Source organism: Dipodomys spectabilis, unplaced genomic scaffold (assembly GCF_019054845.1).
Source record: "Dipodomys spectabilis isolate Male_0828 unplaced genomic scaffold, ASM1905484v1 ptg000169l, whole genome shotgun sequence".
Lineage (NCBI taxonomy): Eukaryota > Metazoa > Chordata > Mammalia > Rodentia > Heteromyidae > Dipodomys > Dipodomys spectabilis.
The window spans coordinates 8,343,626-8,366,033 of record NW_024870846.1 but is presented as its reverse complement, the minus strand read 5'-3'; the positions used below and the strand labels follow the sequence as shown (position 1 = coordinate 8,366,033).

The window sequence follows — 22,408 nt, the reverse complement described above, 5'->3', positions numbered from 1 at the left end:
CTAGCTTCAAACATTAATCTTCCAGACCTCTGCCACCTGAGTAGCTAGGATTACAGATATGAGCCATGAGTGCCTGGCTTGAGAGTAAGTTTCACACTTGTTTCATAAATTCTGAGATTACCGATCACCTGTGCTTTAATCTGGGCTTTTTCTGTGTATATGTGTGCCAGTACTGGGGCTTGAACTCAGGGCCTGGGTGCTGCCCCTGAACTTTCTTGTTCAAGTCTACCACTTTTATCTCAGTTCCACTTCCAAGTTTTTGGTAGTGTTTGGGGATATGAGTCTCACGAACTTTCCTACCTGGGCTGGACTTGAACCATGATCCTCAAGATCTCAGCCTCCTGAGGCGCTAGGATTACAGGCATGTGCTTTCTGTACACAGCTAACTGCAACTCTTTTAAGGAAAACAGTTTTAAGGGGTAGGGATCATCCAGACCACGGGCCTTAGACTTGGTACATGTGCTTCTCATATGCTGCCCACAGCCCTTCTTTCTGCCCATACTGATAATGCTGTGCGCCCAAGAATGATGCAATGAGCACCTAAATGTCCCTCAAAGGAGAAAAGGTTCCTCAGCCCTGGCTCCAGGTGATTTGTTCCTAATAAAAGGTGTCTATCGCTATACACGCACTTTAAGGAAAAAATTAGTCAAACAAGAACTAGGTCTTGACTCACAAATACATGTGCTTGTGAAAATTCACATGTGTGTATGTGAAAAAGAGACTTGAAAAAAAACAAGCTGGGTGCCAGTGGCTCACGCCTATAATCCTAGCTGCTCAGGAGGCTGAGACCTGAGGATCGTGGTTCAAACTGCCAGGCCAGGAAAGTCCATGAGACTCTTATCTCCAATAAACCACTCAGAAAACTGGAAGTGGCGCTGTGGCTCAAGTGGTAGAGCCCTACTAGCCTTGAGCTGAAGAGCTGAGGGACAGCGCCCAGGCCCAGCGTTCAAGGACCATGACTGACCAAGTGAAAGTGTTACAGAAAAGTCTGCAAAAAGAAGTAAATGCAGGACAGGTGCTGGTGGTTCATGTCTGTAATTCTACCCACTCAAGAGGCTGAGAAGGGAGGGTCATGTTTTGAAGCCAGCCTGGTCAGGCAAGACTCTTATCTCTAATTTACCAATTAACCTGGACAGTACCCAGACCCCAGGTTCAAGCCCCATGACTGACAAAAAAAAAGAAAAAAAATAGAAGGTATAACTGTCTCTGTGAAGACTGACCAATGGGCAAACAGAAGCTTCTAGAAGATTTGTGGCAGCGGCTGCATCATTGATGCCACTGATGCACTTTACATTTCCTAGTAGGCATCTCCCGGCAGCCCGACCTCCCAGGCCACAACCACGCTGAAGGTCCATGTGGGTCAAAGGACCCATCATACCTGGTAGGCTATTTCTTCACAAGCAGCAGAAGAGGACTGCGGGGTGTGGCTCACCAAGATGACCTGCGGTGAGCCTGCTCCACCTTGGCCCGAGGGATCCGTGAGCAAGGTGGGGAATTGTTGACCCTGGCAAAAGATGACCATTTTAGAAGTTGTAGCATTATCAAGTCTGGTAGTAGTTTCAAAGCTCTTCAGTGGTGCACTCACTCTGGAAAGCAAGATTCACTACTCAACCCAACAACCAAAGGAAAACAAAGAATCAGGTCTAGTGGACACTCTGTAGACAAAATGGTGATGAGAGAATTACTTATAATAGCCCTAAGTGGAAGCCACCCACACATCCATCAACTAAAGGATGCAGTATATCCATATAAGGGATCATTACTGTGGTATATCCATATGTAGAAATATTCAGGAATCACTAAGAAGGAAAGAAGCACATCATAACACGAATGAACCTGGAAACTATCATGCACAAGGCCAGTTACAGAAGACTACTTAAGGGTTAAAGTTTTGAGGCAGTGACCACTTGTTGCTTGTTTAAACTAAACCTAAGATCAGCAAATTCTGTCTAGCAGAGCAACACGTGGTGGTAATCCAAACATCTGGTTGGTTGTGTGCCTTTATAAGCCCTGCAAATCTTTAGCTCAGGGCTCTCCTCCTAGGCTCTGCTGTGTTGGAGTGTAGGACTAGGCCTGAGCTGCAGCCCGTCTAAATAAAACCTTAAAACAGCTGCAAAGTCTGACTCTCGGTGGTCTTCTTGGTGGGAGTCCTGTGACCTGGGCAAAACATATTAGTGGGGGCTCATCTGGGATACCTCCAAAGCACAACATATTAGTGGGGGCTCATCCGGGATCCCCCCAAAGACTCCCGAGACCTCAGACTCCAAAGGTAAAACAGCGCTGTCTTTGTTAATTTGTCTTGTCCTGTCATTGTCTGATTGTACTTTTGTTTTACTTTGTGAGGATGGCCACTCTGATTCGTATTGTGTAAAGTGTTGTCAAAGCGGATGCGCTTGCACGACAACCCTGAAGGAACTGGGAGACATCCCAGAACGTCTTGTCGGGGGAGGGGGGTCAACCCCACCATGTGAATTGGGGGGCAGGGGGGATCCTTGGAACCCCACCATGAGAATTGTGGGGCGTGGGGCAGTTCGGTGTTGGGCCGGAACTGACCAAGAGGACCTCCTAACCAAGGCCCAAGTTGCGCACTGTGGGTCCGCTCCTTCTGCTGTGGGGCAGGGGTGTGGAACCCCGCCATGACAGGAGTGAGCGGACCAATTCGGGAGATCTCCACTTCGTAAGCTTTTTTTTTTTTTTACTGTCAGGCCTGCGTGTGTCTTGTTTGTACTGTTCATTGTTTTTTGGACTGAACAACTGACGGGACTGGAAACCATGGGCACCACTCCATCTAGCCCCCTAGACTTACAAAAAGAAGCTGAGAAAGAGGAAAAGAAAAGGTACCCCCAGTTTTTCAGGGAGATAACTTGGAAGAAGAAATGTTTCCTCCCCCATACTCTCCTTCCCAGGTTTCTTTTGCAGAACCTGAGAATGATCAAGAGGAGGAGGGAGCTATAGAACCAGCAGCCGAACCCTCGGCACCTGCCCTTAAAGTTTCTGAGGGGCCAGTCACTCGATGAAGCCGTGGGATCAACCCACCTTCTAATGCAGCTGTTTTTCCCTTACACGCTGTAAGTCCTGTGGATGCGGATGGTCAACAGCAACTCCAATATTGGTACCAGTGATCTATACAATTGGCACACCCAAAATGCCCCCTTTTCTGAGAACCCCCAGGATTTAATTGGTTTGCTTGAAACTATTCTCTTTACTCATCAGCCCACTTGGGATGATTGCAGTCAGCTTTTACAGGTCCTTTTACCACTGAAGAGAGAGATCGTATCCGAGAGGCAGCCTGGAAACATATCCCTGACCCCACAGTAACACCCATCACAGATCCTGCCCTGATCACTGTCTATTTTCCTGAGATCTGACCAACATGAGACTACAATACGGTTGAAGGTAGGGAGCGACTCCTTGTCTACCGCCAGGCTCTGTTGGCAGGTCTCAAGGCAGTGGCTCGCCGACCTACTAATATGGCCAAGGTTTATGATGTTAGGCAGGGAGGAAGTGGAAGTCCGGCAGCATATCTTGAGCGGCTCATGGAAGCTTTTAGTCAATATACCCCGTATGATCTTGATGATTATGTTTGCCTATATAAATCAAGCTCCACCAGACATAAAACGAAAGTTGCAGGCTCAGACAAACTTGGTGAAAAGTCTATTAGGAATCTAGTAGCCGCGGTGGAAAAGGTTTACAATAAAAGAGACACAGAGGAGCAAAGACAGGAAAGGAAGGACAGAGAACGTGAAATTGAACGTGAAAAGAGAGACAGGGCCAAGGAAAAGAGGCCAGACTCATTGGACTCATCACTATCGCATGCCGAGCATACCTGGTTCACAGACAGCAGCAGTTTCATTCGAGATGGAAAAAGGTATGCGGGCGCAGCAGTCACCACGGACACTGAGTTAGTGTGGGCAGAAGCACTCCCCCAGGGAACGTCTGCACAAAGAGCAGAACTAGTGGCACTAACAAAAGCCCTACAGATGGGAAAAGGGAAGAGACTAAACATTTACACGGACAGTTGGTATGCTTTTGCCACCATGCATGTACATGGAGCCATTTACCAAGAGAGGGGTCGGCTGACAGCTGAGGGAAAGACTATTAAAAACAAACAAGAAATTTTAAGCCTCATCCGGGCCACATGGAAACCAGCAAATACTGCCATTATGCACTGTCCTGGCCATCAACAGGGAACTGATTCTATAACCAAAGGAAATAACTTGGTCGATCAGGCAGTTAAGGAGGCGGCCCTCCAGCCCAGAGTGGAAGTACTGACTCTAGTAGACCCAGAGCCACGAGCTTTGCCTCCTGAGCCTCAGTACTCCCAAGAAGACTTGGAGTGGATAAAGAGAATTTCCATGGCCAGGACAGAGAAGGAAACAAAGACTGATGGGAAACTGGTAAGGGGAAACTTATCTTGCCACAAAGATTGAACAAGGGGATTCTTAAGAGAATCCATCGGGTTCCATGGGAACCCGAAGAATGCAGGACTTGCTCCGACACTCAGAAGTAAAAATTAGGCAAGGAAATCAACTCATCGAGGACATTGTTAAAAATTGTAAAAGCCTGTCAGCTCACCAGCGTCCTCAATCAACCGGTTACAAAAGGAGCTCGCCTCCGTGAAAATAGACAGGTGTGTATTGGGAAGTACACTTCACAGAAATTAAAACTGGAAAATTTGGATATAAATAGTTGCTAGTTTTGTAGACACCTTTTCAGGATGGGTTGAAGCCTACCCAACAAAGCATGAGACCGGGAACGTCATGGCTAAGAAGATCCTGGAAGAAATCCTACCCAGGTATGGCTTCCCATCCACCATCGGGTCAGACAATGGACCGGCCTTCGTCTCAAAAGTAAGTCAGGGAATAGCCATGACACTGGGTACAGATTGGAAATTGCAATGTGCTTATAGACCCCAGAGTTCAGGGCAGGTAGAAAGAATGAATCAGACTCTAAAAGAGACCTTAACTAAATTGTCCTTGGAGACTAGCTCAGACAGGGTATCACTCCTTCCTTTTGCCCTGTTTAGAGTAAGAAATTCACCCTATCAGCTTGGCTTTACTCCTTTTGAAATAATGTATGGACACCCTCTACCCATTATGCCTAGCCTTCAGACTGAATTGCTAGCATCTGGATGACACTGAATTTCTGTGTAAGCTTGACTATTTACAGCTGGTGCATAAGAGTACGTGGCCCCAGCTTAGAGCATTATATGATTCTGCTTCTATTCCTACCCCCCATTTGTTTAAACCAGGGGACTGGGTGTTTGTTTGAAGGCACAACTTGAGATCTCTGGAACCACAGTGGAAGGGACCTTACATGGTGCTACTGGCTACACTCACTGCCCTTAAGGTGGATGGCATTGCTGATTGGATCCACTGCTCCCACGCCAGACCGGCTGACCCCTTTGCCCTGGATGGCCATGGGGAAACATGGGAAGTCTCCAAGCATCCTACCCAACCACTCCGTGTAAAGAAAAGTGGACTGATTGTTATTGGTATTGTTGATCATTTGCAGAACTCCTGGGAGCCACTCAACAACAAGGGGAACTTTGAATAGCAAAAGACAACATGGCTAAGGTCAGAGAGGGACTAGTCAAGATTGAGAACTGTTGGAGTGTAGTTTTGGACCAGAGCCATAAGATTGTGTCTCAGGACCATAAGTCAAGGAGGGGAATGAAGGGTTAAAGTTTGCAGGCAGTGACCACTTGTTGCTTGTTTAAATTAAACCTAAGATCAGCAAATTCTGTCTAGCAGAGCAACACGTGGTGGTAATCCAAACACCTGGTTGGTTGTGTGCCTTTATAAACCCTGCAAATCTTTAGCTCGGGGCTCTCCTCCTAGGCTCCACTGTGTCAGAGTGTAGGACGAGGCCCGAGCTGCAGCCCGTCTACATAAAACCTTAAAACAGCTGTAGAGTCTGACTCTCGGTCGTCTTCTTGGTGGGGTTCTGCGACCTGGAAACAACAACTATCTGCTGCTGTTCCGATTATATCAACTGCCAGAACAAACCTGCAGGGACAGAAAGGAGATGAGAAACTGCCAGGAGCTGGAACTAAAAGCAAGGTTTAGGGAAGACCTGGTAGGAGGAGAATGTGGGAGCGACCACCAGTGACACCAGGCTGCTCTTCAAGGTAATCGTATGTCCTAGCACTAGATTTTGTGAACAAAACTCTAAAATGTTAAAAAACACTCACCTGTACAATACCATCTGCATTGTGGTTCTAGCACTATTCAATTCCCTATTAACTAGCCATTGAACTGTTTACGTTTTTTAAGATTTCCACAAACACACACTGTAGTGGACAGTGGACCTCTTCAGATGCGAGTCTCTAAGCTACGTGGTTATAAACCAGCATTCCTGTGCACAGAGCACCCTGAAATGTCAAGGAACATGTAGGCTCTCAAGCTAAGTGTGGGGGATCCTCCCACCTTCCCTCTGAAGGGCACCACCTGCCACACTGCAGTACTCTAGGATGCATGCCACCCGAATGTGCAGTCTCCCTCTCCTCCCTCAACCTTCCTAGCCTTAGTGGCTCATATTCTTCTCTATACTTCATCAAGTCAGTGTGTTCAAATCCTGTGTATGGAGACAAAACACAGTATTTATCTTTCTACACCCTGGGTTATTGACTCAGTGTAATTATCTCCAGTCTACCACGACACCTAATGGCAGCAGAGGATATTACTCCACCATAAAAACTACAGGTGACACTAGAGAATATAAATGACATTTACTGATGTAAATGTGAAAAAGAGAGCACCTTTAAGGCACTCTTACTATGCAGTCTTACTATGCCACACAAAACTACTGAGGTTTCTTGTTGCAAGCAGCAGGACCAGACGTCCCCAGTCCTTGAAGCCATGAGAGGGCTGTTGGTCCCGTGCAGGCTCTGGCCACACCACAGGTCCTTGAAGCCATGAGAGGGCTGTTGGTCCCGTGCAGGCTCTGGCCACACCACAGGTCCTTGAAGCCGTAGAGGGCTGTTGGTCCCGTGCAGGCTCTGGCCACACCACAGGTCTTAATAAGACCTGTCAGCTCCTGACCTGATTTTTTTACTGAGCTCCCAAAGCCACATATACATGTCTACATATCAAGTTTTAAATATTTTCACCTGGTCAATTATCTGTAACAATAAGTAGCTTCATTTAAAACATTATAAGAACTCATAAAGTACAATTCCTGTCATGAATACATAAAGTGCTGCTCTTGTAGTTAGGATTAATTCTGGACTTCAATACTCTGGCATGGTTTCAATTTTGCCTGTTGGGCAGAAACTATGGGAAAACATAATTTAAGTAAACTACTAACATGGTTTTAGGACCATTTTCTTTCCTGGACTTTTTTTTTTTTTCCAGGGCTGAGGACCATACCCAGGGCCTTGTGCGCGCGTTGGGTGGGCGCCCTTCCGCTGGGCTAAACGCCCACGCCTTCTTTCCTGGACTTTCTGTGATACGTACCTGTGGTGACTCCTGCGTCTGGCTCTCTCAGCTCTGCTTCCACACTCGCGTGCAACACTTCCACTGCAGAGCACTGCTAAGCCACTCATGCCACCTGCACCTCAGTGCTGATGGTGAACATCTGAGAAGCTGACCTATTACCATGAGTTTTCTAGGTGAGACTCTGAAAACTTTCCAGGCACCTTCAGCCGAGGCAGGATAGTAAAAGATACACGCTTTTGATGGAGCCTACCTGGCAGGAATTCACAATTCTGTATGACTTAGTAAACTCCAAAATAACTATTCCTTTGAGGAGCCTCATCTACAAAATTAAATGCTGTACAGCCATTAAATGTTCTGCTTTATGCGGGCTGCTGGTGGCTCATGTCTGTAATCCGAGCTACTCAGGAGGCTGAGATCTGAGGATCATGGTTTGAAGCCAGCCTAGGCACAAAAGTCTGTAAAACTCTTGTCTCCAATCCCCCCAAACCCAGAAGTGTTATGGATCAAAGTGGTAGAATACTAGCCTTGAGCACAAAAGCTCAGGGACAGTGTAGAGTTCAAGCCCTACAACTACCACCAGCAACAAAGTTCAGCTCTATCAAAATTACTCATAAAAGAAGATAGTCACAATGTGCCACATGACCTTATTTATGCAGAATGTGGAAAAGGTTATCTTGCATACATAGCCATATTCACCAACATGTCCATCCTAGTTCTATTTGCGCTGTGAAATTAATGGTTGGAATTTTATGGATCTCTACATTGACCATATTACTTTTTTAGTGAGAAAAGTATTAATTGTGAAAGGAAGCAGTATAGCCTTAGCACAGAAGAAGCTGATGTTTCCACGGGCACCTCTGGTCCCCTAGGACACTCACCTGCGAGGTGATGTTGAGCGTGACCGTGTCCAGGCCTCCTGACAGCACACCCTGAGTGTCAGCCAGGGTCAGCGTGACGCTCGCATCACCCCCCATGCCTGAAGAGGACATGACCAGGTTCTGGCTGGAGATGGCTGAGGGCGACATTGGTGTGGACGAAGGGATGGTCCCACTTGCAGGATTTAGCTCTATGAAAGAGGCAAGGGAAGGTCACTGGACAGTGGGGAAGCCACTTTCCCGGGGCGTGAGAAGAGCTGTGCAGCGGCTCCTGCACATCTAACAGCACCAGAATTCACTTTTTTGTTTTCTGAGTGTGTAGCTCTACAGGTGGGTACACACTGCTTCTTCAGTAAATGGCAGAGAAAGAGCAGCATGGAAGAAGGGAAATGATACCCCTGCTACCACCAAGGAGGAAAAGTCGGACAACTCCCAGCACCAAGCAGGGTGCTCAGGACGCTCAGCACCAAGTTCCAAGTGCAGCAGGGCAACCTGGGGAGCTCTGTTCCTCCTCTCCCTTCAGCCCTCACATCTATGTGTTCTGGAAGGCATGCTACCAAGACAGCTTGTGCGAGCTTTTATGTACTAACATGTCTTGTATGACATAGGGGTTTTCTTTCAAAAGGACAACAAAGCCTCTCCATATTTCCTCTAGCAGTTAGTGCTGAGAGGACGAACCTGTGACATATCAGGCAAGGACTGGTCTTTTCTTCTATGAGCCATGCCCACACCCAGGCTCCCTTCTGGGCCTTGTGACACAGGGCAGCAAAGGCTCAGTGGCTGACCTGCAGAATCCAGTTTTAAGGACATTTTCGTAGCAAATGGCTTTTCTGTCTATGTACTTTAACTTTTTCCACGTAATCTGAGTAGTATTCTGAAGACTTAAGCAGGCAAGCATCATGCTTGATTGTGTCCTGGTGTGCCCAGCTCACACCAATTACGTTCCTTGATGAATGGAACATAAGAATCAGAAAGCCATTCCTCACTTTGCTAAACAAGAACAGCTAAGTAGCCAACTCTGGAAAGTAATTAAATGAGCCATGACTTGGGCAGAGATGAGTGTTGTGGAAAAGAGAACCAAGCAAGATGATCTGCACTAATCATTTAGTCTGTAACTTACTCACCAGAGATAGTCAGGGTGATCTCCTGGGGAGACCCCGCAGATGACGTGGCGGTGGGGCCGGCGGCCTGGGCCAGGACCTGGCTGAGGCTTGAGTTGTTGATGGTCAGGGTGATCTCGTGGGGGCCTGTGGAGGTAGACACGATGCCCTGTGAAGTCACCACCTGAGTGAGGTCCTGGGTTCCTGCTTATCAGACACAGCAAACCACAGTTAAGCTCCACCACGGAACACAGCTCTCTTTACTCATTTACAAATTGTTACTTCAAAAAGATAAAGGCTAAAATAAACTAGCAATCATCTCTAATTACGTCATGGAAAAAGATTTGTCCTAGCATGCACAAAGCCACAGAGTTCATCCCCAGTGCTGCAATAAAACAATGACTAATAAGTAATAAAGACTATTTTCAAAAGCCTTAGGATGAAAAGGGAAGCCAGCATGAGAAAAGTAAATCTAGGAATATAGCAATCTACAGACATACTGAATGAGCACTGTTAATTAAGATAAACTCATTCTTAGAGCTTTAGCTTTACAAAGAAAATGGCTACATTATGTCCTAATCAAATATGCAGTCATCAGCACAAAACACTCTCCAGCTGCTGGAGTGTGTGAGTGTCCAGCCCTCACCACTGCTGCTGGTGGTCAGCACAGAATCTTGCTCTGACAGTGGGCCAATGGTCAGATTAGCAGAGGTCACCGTGGGCTGCAAGGACAGGCCTGGGATGGGCTGAATGACCACGCTGGTTGGGACAGTGCTGTCTGGAGTAGTTGGGACAGAGCTGCTCTGTGAGGCCATGCCGGACTCCCCTGACAGTGGCTGCGTGAGCAGGCTGCTCTGCTGTAGAGTTTGCTGCAAAAGGCTTGGATCAATCTGAAAAGCAAGAGACATGTGTCCTGAAAATGTGACACCATCTATGTAATTTAGGCAATACCGAGGCAAAAAAGTATGGCAGCTGTCATACCTGCAACGTGATGTTATTAATGCTGGAGGCATCAATTCCAGAAATCTGAACGTTTGGGCCAACCAAATTAGCAGCCAACTGTAGCTGGATACCTTCCAGGGCAGCCAAGCTCCCATCCGTCAAAGATACCGTCAAGTCCCCACCGGCTGGCCGGAAGAAAAGCGAAGGACCGAGAGTCAGAAATGCTTTAAAGTCTGAAAGAACTCATAGAAGCTCCCTATTTACATAAATATGCAAGGCTGATATGTCGTATTAATATGACCTAGTTAAAGAATACTAATATCTATGCTAACTAACTGAACCAGAACAAAATCAAACACTGAAATAAACCTCTTTGACACATATCAGAAAGATGGCTCAAAAGCACCTACCAGTTAGTCCAAGATTTAAAACAGAATAACCACTAAGGAGTGGCTACACAGCTGTTTTCAAAGGGAAGGCACACAGGAATGTCTAAACACTAGCAGGCTGCAACATTTATTTCTAAGTATGTGAATACATTTAAGTCTTTCTAACCACCATGGGTCCCTGTGACAACTGGGTAAGGCACTGTAGTAAATGTTGTATTTGGGTAAAGTACGTATCTCATTACTAAGTTTTGGGGAATGATGATGGAAAAGAAATGTTTAAGAACAAAAGCTAGCTGGGCGCCGGTTGCTTACGCCTGTAATCCTAGCTACTCAGGAGGCTGAGATCTGAGGATCACGGTTCAAAGCCAGCCCGGGCAGGAAAGTCCATGAGACTCTTATCTCCAATAAAAACCACTAGAAAACTGCAAGTGGTGCTGTGGCTCAAGCGGTAAAGCACTTGCCTTGAGCTGAAGAGCTGAGGGACAGCGCCCAGGCCCAGAGTTCAGGCCCACGTCTGACAAAAACAAAAACAAAAGCTAATCGATGTGTTGAGGTGTTAAGAAGTAAATGTGATGGGAAAAGGAATGGGAAGTGGATGGGTGAACAATGAAATGTGAATTCTTCCTGCTGCCTTGCAAAGGAAAGGCTCAAGGAAGGGAGCTTTCTAGCTGCTACAAGTGGTATTTCTTCAGTCCAGAGACAGATGAGGGGACATGCACTATGAGTGGCCAGTCCACCCCCATGGAGCCCTCACCTGACACAGAGGCAGGGAGGATAGCCTGGCCCACCAGCCCTTGCTGAAGCAAATTCTGATCAAACTGCCCTGTCAGAACCGAGTTATTCATGATGAACACACTGGGGTCAGGGGAGGAAGAATTGAGGAGGTTCACAGGCCGCAGTCCTTCCGAAGGGCTTTGTGCCACAGACGTCCTGGCTTTCTTCGTGTCTGGCTTGTAATGAAACTGCATGTGAGTCTTCCTCCGCCCTGACGTGCGGAAGCGTAGCTCACAGTGTGGACATTTGAAAGGCTTGGCTCCCGTGTGCAAGCGCATGTGGACCTTCAGGCTTCCCTTCGTGGAGAAGGCGTTGCTGCACACGTGGCAGCTGAACAGCTTCTGACCTGTGAAAAGCCACAAGAATGAGTGGGGGCTGGTGACTGGCCCCTCACAGACACCCTGGCAGGCGAGTGGATGCTCAGACACCACCAGGAAGTGCGGTAGAGACCCATCACAGCGGGATGTCGGCAGCTCTGGAAACTGCCAGAGCTGTTCATAACTGTAATTCTGAATTTTCACAACTCTCTGAGTTTCAGTATCTGGAAACCATAGTATGATTCAAGCACTGACTAGAGCAGCTGCAAAAAGAATTTTTCTTTCCGTGGTGCCAGGCCTGGGGCTTGAACTGAGGACCTGGGCATTATCCTCATGCTCCACCACTTGAGCCACAGTTCCCCTTTCCAGCTTTTTTGCTGTCTAATTGGAGATTAAGAGTCTCCCAGACTTTCCTGCCCAGGCTGTCTTCAAACTGCAATCCTCTGATCTCAACTTCCTAGTAGCTAGGATTATAGGTGTGAACCACCAGCACTCAACTTACAATAAAGAATCTTATTAAATGTTCCCATGTCTGTTCATACAGTTTCAAAGAGCCCATCAGGAAAGCATTGTAGAACTTTGCACAGATTCCATTTATTCCAATTTGAACTGTTAATAACAGTTTGATCATCTCAACCCTCTCTAATGTTCTCTGAGGGTTGTGTGTCACACGTGTGTCTTGGTGCATCACAGCGGCAGTGACGGAGCCCCTTCAGAGCAGGAGCCTACAGCTCAGGACGCAGCCTGCCTCACCCGCATCAGGCTCACAGATGGGTCCCTCGTCAGAAGGAGGAGAGCCACTCTGTGACCACACTGACGCACGGCGAGGTGGACTCAAGCATGGAGGATGCCATCTGGATGGGTCCAACTGACTCGTAGGTCCTCAAATCCGGTGGAAGAAAGGCAAGGAAAATGACTGGTGAGTTCTCCCTTCATAAGATTTTCTTCTCACAGTGTACAGCCCAGTGACTACTGTCAGACTTACCACGTTCTCAGATTCTACAAAACCACAGCCGACTGCCTGCCTAAGGTCACGTTTGAGAAGAAAATCTGTAAGCCTGTATAAGAAGATGATTTGCAACTTGACTTTTGAGATCTACTCCCTTTTTCTTAGTTAGCTCATTTTCCTTGTCAAGAATAAAAAGTCTCCCATATATATTTTTGTAGGTCCTGAATTTTACACTTTATAATTTTTGAAAATACTCAGGCAAAGTTCTGTTCAGATATGACACACCTGGCATCTACCGATATCACAGGAGCTGCTCCTTACCTGTGTGCGTTTTCACATGGCAATCAAGGGTAGATTTCACCGTGAAACTCTTTCCACATTCATCACATTTATATGGCTTTTCTCCAGTATGGATGCGAACATGCCTGTCCAAAAACCATTTGTAATTAAGTGATTTTCTTTTAAACTGCATGCATTTATAAATTTTACATTTGAAAACTTACAACCATCTTAATAAAAATAATACATTACTAAGTTCTAATTAAATGTGGCCAAATAAAACTTTTAAGCTTCACTCTCCAAAAATATTCCATAACCTGTCTCATCTACTATCACCTCTACAGAAACAATAAAATACATATTTAAAAAAAGAAGTCTGCCTACCAATAGTTTTGCAAGTAATGGAAATAATATTTGAATCTTTGCCTAAAAAAAAAAAATCTCTTGGGCTGGGAATGTGGCTTAGTGATAGAGTACTTGCCTGGCATGCATGAAGCCCTGGGTTCTATTCCTCAGTACCACATAAACAGAAAAAGCCAGAAGTGGTGCTGTAGTTCAAGTGGTAGAGTGCTAGTCTTGAGCAAAAGAAGCTCAGGGGTAGTGCCTAGGCCCTGAGTTCAAGCCCCAGGACTGGCGGTGGGAGGGGGGGGGAGGAAGAAACCTCAGCAGATTCATAACTCAGGCATATAAAAAGTTTTTCTTGGGCTGGGAAGGTGGCTCAGTGATAGAGTGCTTGCCTTGTATACATGAAGCCCTGGGTTTGATTCCTCAGCACCACATAAGCAAAAAGAAAAAAGCTGAGAGTGGCACTGTGGCTCAAGTGGTAGAACACTAGCCTTGAGCTGAAGAGCTGAGGGACAGCGCTCAGGCCCAGAGTTCAGGCCCCATGACTGGACCCCAAAAAAAAAAAAAAAAGTTTTTTCTTTTTAAATTCTCTCATACTCCAGTATCTCTGATCTTTAAATCCCTTCCTGAGATCTTGTCATTCTCCATCTGTAACCCTGTCATTAGAAATTCCTACCACTCTGAAGTCAAAGAAAAAAACATAAACAAATCTAAGTAACAACAAAGATAGATATAAAATTAATAAAGACAGGCCTAATTTCCTTGAAAATTAAAGTGTCCTACAAACCAGTAAAACAACCAGCTCCAGATAAACAAAGGCAGTGCAGCTCACAGTGTGAAGTGACGGCCTGTTCTTAACAACACAGCAGACAGCTAAGACACATGCACAGGCAGACAAGTGTGCTCGATTCAAAGAGCAGGGTGGCAGAGTTGCACACTCAAACAGACGTGGGACGGAGGGAAGTGCATGAGCGCAGGCCCGCTGGGGTGTGCCACGTGCGGCAGTGAGCCGTGAGCCCAGCCAGGAGCTGCTCAGAGGACACGCCCCAGTGTCTCATCTATATCACTATGAGCACTTCATGGCCACCAGCAGGCCTGGGACACAACGCTGGGGTATCCAGGCAGCAGAACACAGAGAGAAGTTTATAAATTCAACATCTGTAGGAAAGATGTGGAGGGCTCCCTGATAGGTAAAAATGAAATGGACACCAGAATCGCAGACATTCATGTCGGTGGACATGTACAGGCATTTCTGAACACACACAGGAAACCGTCAACAGTATTATCTCTTGGGAGCAGAACATCTTCCACCTTGCTTTATGATGTGTTCTATTATGACTTGTCCCAGACTGAGCCTGGACAGGACACAAAGCTGTGGCTACTGGCTGCTCACCAGCACAGGGCTGGCCGGCCATCTGTGCGGCTCAGAGCTGTCTCCACTACTGTCTGCCCTACTGTCAAATGTGTCCAGCACAATTGTCCCATTTGTGCTCTCCGCAAACTCCCACCAGGAGAGAGCCCTCCCTGTTGGTTTTAACAGTCCTCTGTAGTTTAGCATCCTATTCTTTTATTAGCTGACTTCAGATCATATCACCAAGTTCCTGACTTCCTGTCCTGACCTGAGACACGTCACACCTTCCAGGCCTTCTCTGTCCACACCTTCTGTCTTGCTGAAAGCAACCTCAAGGCTCCCTGACTGCCCTGCCCTAGGAGTTGTGCCATCCAGAACCCTCACACTCCCCTTGGAACAGCCCCATTCAACACCTCCCACCCCACTGCCCGTCTCCACCTCATAGAGCACGGGACACAGGGAAAGTTCTCCGTCTAGTTCTGCGGCAATCTGTCCATCATTAGTCATCTTACGGTCGTCACAGTCCTGTTATTAAGCTGCTGGGCTACAATCTCAGCTGCTGGAGGCAGGGCTAGATGGCAGATTAGAAGCATGAGCCATTCTTACCTCATAAATCAAAGCAATCTGGTCTCAGATGAGACCAGATCTTAAGCCAAAAGAGAAGAAAATTAAAATTAACAAAGGAGCTGACAAGGAGCAAGAAAATTGTGCAAAAGAAAAAAAAAGCTGCTAGCAGAACTAAGCATCCCCCGGATGTATAGGGAAACAGTATTAATAGTGTGCAGGAATGAATGGCTGAACTCAGCCTCTTCCCGTGGCCTGGACAGTGCTGAGCTCCTCCTTCTATCACCCAGATTCCCAACACCCTGCTCAACTCCGTGTCCTGATGCTCACGTGGACCAGTGGTCCTCTGAGCAGGGACCCCTCATGTGTAGCACCTGTCTTCCTCAACACGTCAATCAGCTGTCACTTCCTTTACCACTACCACCATAAATACACGTAAGCAATCAGCAGAGAACACAGGCCTCTTCCTCCTCCTCCTCCTCATTGTTGCCAAGAATGAGCTTACTAGAGTTCCCACAGGCTCACAGGTAACGTGTCTGCTGATGGGGGGCAGACACATTCGGTGTCTGGGCCCACCGGGGAGGACAGTGGCTCCCTCACCTCACCAGGTCGCTGGGCTTCTTGAAACTTTTGGGGCAGTATGTGCAACAGTTGGCATGCTTGGGCTCTGCTTCCAGCTCTGCCTGCTTGTCTTTCATCTCGCTAATGCGGTCCTTTTCTGCAGCAGACTGTACCAGCACCTTCTCTGACACCGTAGCACTCTCCTGGGGTCGAATCTTGGCCAGCTGGGCTGTCTCCTCCTCTGTGAACGTGATGACCTCAGGGCGAGGCTTTCTTGATGCACTTCTGTCAGAGTTCTCTTCTTCATCCTCCATACACGTGTCTACACAGCACACAGGAAAATAATTCAGAATCCCCATAAAAGCTGAAGTTCTCACCTGCATCATCTTTTCTTAGAAACTCATGAAAAGATGGGAGGGAAGGTGGGAAGGGGACAGTCTGTCACACAAGACAGAGTCAAGAGATTCAATATCCACTTGGTGCAAGTTCCAGAAGAAGAAAATACAGTCCACTACAGTGCCATATTTCACCTGTAAAGCCCGCAAAGTCACAGGAGCAGCTTACAGACAGTGCCCCTGACAACGCTGACTGGCACAGGCCTCAAGAGGAGAGGCAGGCCATGATGGAGGCCTGCACAGAGCAGACAGAGGAAACCCGACTGTCACAGAATCATCAGGAAGCAGGTCCCACCACAAAGCCAGATGTGCAGGACATGCCTGCGGTCCCAGATGCTCAAGAGGCAGAGGCAGGAGAACCGAATTCCAGGACAGCCCGAGCAATATTAGCATGAGACCCCAGCTGAACAAACTGAAAGCAAAGGACTAGGCATGTGGGTGAAGTGAAAGAGCACAGAACATTTACCTAATAACATAAGGCCTAGAGCTCAATCCTTACAGTAAATCAATCATTCCTTACAGCCAGACTCTGGGTGTGGGTATGGCTGGGATTAAACAGGAAACTTTTCTCCTGTGGCCGAGTGCCAATAAGGAAGGTGATTTATAAATGTGTATGTGGCAGCATGAGGAACCCTCTGGAATCACAGCTTTGTGAACCCACGAACACGTAACTGCACATACATGTTATTCCTGCTGCATATCTCTCTCCAAATCTCAGAGCTCTAGAAATAATGCCTGGGAGAGAAGCTGCTTTCCTCACCTCACGCAGCACTGACTAACTGGGAATCAAGGCACTACCAAACTGCCAGGCTGAAAGATACAGAGCACCCTCCAGGTAATTCTGAGCTGTCTGCGGAAAGGGCTGCTGAGCCACTGCCTGTCAATGTCCTCGCTGGAGCTGTTGCCTCAGAATGGAGGAGCAGGCAGCAGCGCTCGCATTCCAGGGTAGCACATGAGGACCTGAGGCCTGTGACCTGAAGGTCAGGTGATGACACAGACAGGGGGAGGGGTTGTAGCAACCGAGGAGACAAGCAGGGGCCTCTGCAGAACACTGACTGTGCTGCCTCCAAGCCATCGCCCACGACACTGGCTGGACTAACCCGGGTACCACCATGCCGTGACAGCCCAGGGGAGACAGGGACTACGCCCTCAGAGGTGTGAGGACGGCCCGGAAGGCAACAGTGAGCTGGTGTCTCTAGAGAAGAGACACAGTGAGCAGAGTCTCACACTGTGATATCCCCTGTGGAATCTGCGAAAAGGTAATTATCTGACAGGTACAAAAAGGCCTACGCAAGAAAATCAACTCCCACCCCACATGGTCTGGAGTTGGGCAGATTCACTTGCTTAAACTGGATGGATTCATGAAATCAGCCCCTCAGATGGCCAAGAATAAGCACACATGGTCGGGGAGCAAAGAGCTAGCTCCGATTCCAGGAAAGAACAGATGTGGCTCTCCATACTTCACAGCCAGTCGAGGGTATGTGCTGGGCTCCAGGCCTAGCCAGGCATAATCTGTGCTTCTGCAGCCTTTGTCCAATAAGCTCAATCACAAGGAGATTCAAAAGACCCCAACAGCACACCAGCACGCTGCCATTGCCAGACATCAACCCCCAACTGTGCGCATGAGCAAGGCAGGGACAGTGCAGCCATGAAAAGGCACAGCTTTCTGTTCAGCCTCTCTGATGTCTTTCTCTGGGGCATGTAAGATCCATTTTAAAGCTTAAAGATGACACAGCCAGATATGATTTGGACATTAGCCCATTTCTACATGGGTGTCTGAATACCTGCTGCCTCTGTCTCCGTGGTGGTGGCCGCAGCAGAGGGGACCATTTGGTGTCTCTTCATGTGCTTCTTGCAGTGAACAGCAGTGCGGAATCCCTCTTCACAGAACGGGCACTTGTAAGGCTTCATGCTCATGTGTGTGGCCATGTGCCTGGTGAGGCTGCCATTGGTGGTAAACGAGGCGCTGCAGATGCTGCAGCTGAACGCCTTTACTCCTGTACAACAGCCAAGACAGAGTATCAAGAAAAACTGCAAGCACTCAAAAGCAAGTACTCGTTCAAGAGCTCCCAAAGGACAGCTCACTCACTGTGCTGTGTGAATTTTAGGGAAAGAATTGGTTTAAGAACACAGGACAGAGTACATCTTACTATATTCTTTCTCGTTTTCTTTGGCAGTGCTGAGATTTGAACTCAGGACCATGTGCGTGCTAGCCAAACATCCTACCATTTGACCCAATCCCCAGCCCTTCAGTGTGTATAGTTACTTGCCAGATAGGATTTTGCTATTTGCCTAGGACCTTATAATATCCCTTAGCCCTCAGTCCTCCAGCTTCCACCTTCCAAGTGGTTAGGATTCAGAAACTAGGATTTCAACCACATGCCATCCTGCCTGGCTTGAGATAGGCTGTCATTGACATTTTGCCTAGGTTGGCCTGTGATCCTCCTATCTCTACTTGCCATGTCGCTGGGAATACACATTCTCTACCAAAACGAACAGCCTCCAGGAAGAGGCTGCTCACAACAAACTAAGATGTCTCTGTCTTTGGTCATTCACAGCTACCAACAAAAGTTGGTAGATTTGGCCCCAGGAGTGTTTTTCTAAACCTCATCTTGTATCACTGCCTCATCAGGTAACGTAGATTAAGTTGGACCCCAGAAAGTCTGGAAGCCCTGTCCCCAGCCTCATTTCAGATCAAGCACCTGGCCCTGTCTTCTATCCACAGCTCATCAGTCACAAACAGTTCCACGGTGCCTCCAGCACATCACCAATCTCCCAGTCATCCTTCTAACAGCCTTACGTAGCCCCACCAGTCACCTGCAGGAGGGCCAGGCCCTAAGACTTCTCCCTCGGTTTATCTATACACATCCTTTCAAAAATACCTGATGTCAGCATGTATATTTTCAGTACGTTAAATACGTACACTAAATTAAACAGCTAACTACATTACACTGACAATATATTTAATTACAAGTCATGGAAACCATCTGTCAAACATCCAATAACCAATGTATATTTAAAACAAAAAAACCTTACCAACTCCATAACATGGAGACAAATAATGTAATATAAAGATGGCCACAGGATTAGTAGACATTTTTCTTTCTTTTTTTCTTTTTTCCAGTCCTGAGGCTTGAACTTAGGGCCTGGGCCTGGTCCCTGAGCTTCTTTTGCTTAAGGCTAGCAATTGAGCCACAGAACCCCTCTGGCTTTTTCTATGTACGTGGTACTGAGGAATGGACCTCAGGGCTTCACGCATATGAGAGTGCTTCAAGCACTCTACCTCTAAGCCACATTCCCAGTCTCTAGTCATTTTTCACTAAGCACATGGAAAGTTCAAAATAATTAGCCATGCCTGTAATCCTAGCTATTTAGGGGGCTGTGATCTGAGGATTGTAGTTCAAAGCCAGCCTGGGCAGGAAAGTCTCTGTGTGACTCTTAGCTCAAATTAACCATCAGAAAAAAAAAAAAATGGAAGTGGAGCTATGGCTCAAGTAGCTGACTACTAAGCCCTGAGCAAAATCTCAGGGATAGCACCCAGGCCCAAGTTCGAGCCCCAGGACAGGCACCAAAAAAAAAAAGTCATCAGCACTAAAGATATGCAAATAATATCTATATTGAGTCATTAACTCTCTGAAGACAGTCCATCTTGTTATGTCTGAATAAGATAGGCAGTGACAAGCAAAGATGTGGAGAAACAGAACCTAATACATTTGCTGGTGAACAGGTAACCGTGTAGCTGCTGTGGAAAAGTTTGATAAACTAAAACATTTATGCACACAAAGGAATGACATGGGAAATAAAAAGGAATGCAGTGCTGATACAGGCCACTATTCAGACAAATTTAAAATATACTGTATGCCTGAAAGACAACAGCCACCAAAGACCACATACAGTATGAGCCTATTCACAGGCCATGTCTAAAACAGACCAATTTACTAGGCGGTGGTAGACCATGGGTTTCCTGGGGACATTTAAGGAATGTGGGGAGTGACTGTTAATAGTTATAGAATACTTTTGGGGTATGATTTTTTTAAAAGTCCTAAAATTATAGTGCTGGTGATTGCATAACTCTAAACATCATAAAAACCACTGAATTACATACTATTAGAGAACTGGGCGGTACAGGGGCTGTATCTCCATAGAGCTCCATATAAAAGACAAAAAGGCATAAGGAGACCATTACCAGTGTGAGTCTTCTCATGGGACTTGAGGACACCAGATGAAACAAAGCCACGCCCACAGAGCTTGCACTTGTAGGGCTTCTCCCCCGTGTGTGACCGCACGTGCTGCTTCAAGTGGCTAGATTTCTTGAAGCCTTTATTGCAATAGTCACACCTAAAATTCAAACACACAGAGTTCCAATCATGCTCACTCTGCACAGAACATCATCACACACAAGAGCTCCCATCGTGCCCACTCTGCTCAGAGCACAATCACTCACACACACAGTTCCAATACTGACCTCCCTGTGTAGAGCGTGATCACTAACGCATAGAGTTCCAATAGTGTCCACTCTGCACAGAGCATGATCACTAACACACAGAGTTCCGATAGCGCCAACTCTGCACAGAGCACGAACACTGCCACACAGAGTTCCAATCATGCCCACTCTGCACAGAACATGATCACTAACAGAGTTCCAATAGTGCCCACACTGCTCAGAGCGAGATCACTAACACATAGAGTTCCAATTGTGCCCGTTCTGCACAGAGCATGATCACTAACACACAGAGTTCCAATAGTACCCACTCTGCTCAGAGGGCGATCACTAACACACAGAGTTCCAATAGTGCACACTCTGTTCAGCACGTGACCACTAAAGCGTACGAGTTCTAATCGTGCCAGCTCTGCGCAGAGGGCAATCACTAGCATAATACATGAGAAGAGAGGACAGAAATCTAGCTTTAGCCATCTCACGAAGCAAATGGACAGACAGAAATCACACTGTCCCACACTTAAGGCAATGGAAATATGCAGCAGAAAAACAGTGGCAATGAGTATTTGCTGAACCAAATTTGATTCAAGCAAAACTTGATTTGCTAAATCAAGTTCTGCTCAGGTTACCTGTAGTTTTAAATGAATTTTATTATTTCCAAATTAGTAAGTGCTATAATAACTCCTCAGCAGATAAAGTATCTAATGACTTCTAATTATGTACTTATAAGCTTTCTCTAACCCTAAAAGGCACATCCTGGAACCTTCATTAAGCAGGAGTGACAATGAACTCTCTTAGAGAGCCTGAGAAAATGGAGTTGCACAGCCCTGTGTGCAATCAGCACTCAGCAGAAGAGCCAGGTCTGGCTGGCAGCTACCTGTAAGTGCGCCTGCTCTGGTCCTCACTGTCCTCTAGGAACTGGGGACGCTGGGGCTGTAAGTCCAGCTCTTCTTGGGATGACTCCGGAAGCAAAGGAGTTGTCTAAAACAGACATAGAAAGGAAAAGCATATGAATACCTTATAAACAAACACAAAATGACACAACTAAGAGCTAAGGATAAAAATGCTCATGGATGGGAATAAGAGAAACTGTAAGTAGTCTATTGCAATCATTTGTGCCAGAACATGATGAACTTAATTTTAACACAGATCTGAGAAGTAAATTCATTTTCTACTAATCTAATACAAACTCTTTTTTCAAGGCTTAAAAAACTGTAACTGTTTCATCCACTTGCCTCACACTAGTTATTAATTTGGGACTTAAATGGGCGCCTAGAGGCCCAGATGCCAAAGGTGAGGACACCAACCTGTGTCCTGGCTGCAGGTGGCGTGGAGAAAGCCAGCTCACTGGAGGGGTAGCCCTGGCAGGGCATCTTGCTCCACCACATACTCCTCACCATAATGTCTGCCTCGCCATGGACCAGAAGCAACAGAGCCCACAGGAAATGGACCAAAACTCTGGAAAGGAGGCACCGAGGCGAAGCTGTCCTCTCGCTTTAACTTGCTCATCTCAGGCATTCCAGCACAGCAAAAGCGCACTCAGGCTCCAAGCTGATAAAAATCCTGTTCTGAAGGGAGGAGCGCCACATACAGAGCAGTCACCCTGACTCCCCTCACCCCTGAGCTCACAGACGACAGCGCACAGCAGTGCTGAAGACAGCCCGGACAATGTCTTCTGACCCCGAGGAAT

At 46.9% G+C, this 22,408-nt stretch overlaps 1 protein-coding gene across 4 annotated transcripts in view; it reads right to left on the bottom strand.

The window, feature by feature from the left end:
- Positions 1–22,408, bottom strand: part of Znf236 (zinc finger protein 236) — an 89,422-nt gene that overhangs the window by 14,645 nt on the left and 52,369 nt on the right. Inside the window, exons 17-27 of one of the 4 annotated variants that reach the window (XM_042693505.1) lie at positions 21,596–21,699; positions 20,467–20,618; positions 18,065–18,277; positions 15,925–16,207; positions 13,107–13,210; positions 11,500–11,865; positions 10,396–10,541; positions 10,061–10,304; positions 9,439–9,618; positions 8,318–8,505; positions 1,379–1,504 (exon numbers count right to left, since the gene is read on the bottom strand). In XM_042693505.1, coding sequence (XP_042549439.1) covers positions 1,379–1,504; positions 8,318–8,505; positions 9,439–9,618; positions 10,061–10,304; positions 10,396–10,541; positions 11,500–11,865; positions 13,107–13,210; positions 15,925–16,207; positions 18,065–18,277; positions 20,467–20,618; positions 21,596–21,699 — 2,106 coding nt within the window. Of the gene's footprint in view, positions 1–1,378; positions 1,505–8,317; positions 8,506–9,438; positions 9,622–10,060; positions 10,305–10,395; positions 10,542–11,499; positions 11,866–13,106; positions 13,211–15,924; positions 16,208–18,064; positions 18,278–20,466; positions 20,619–21,595; positions 21,700–22,408 lie in introns of all 4 variants that reach the window. The other 3 variants (XM_042693504.1, XM_042693507.1, XM_042693506.1) reach the window with 3 other exon arrangements.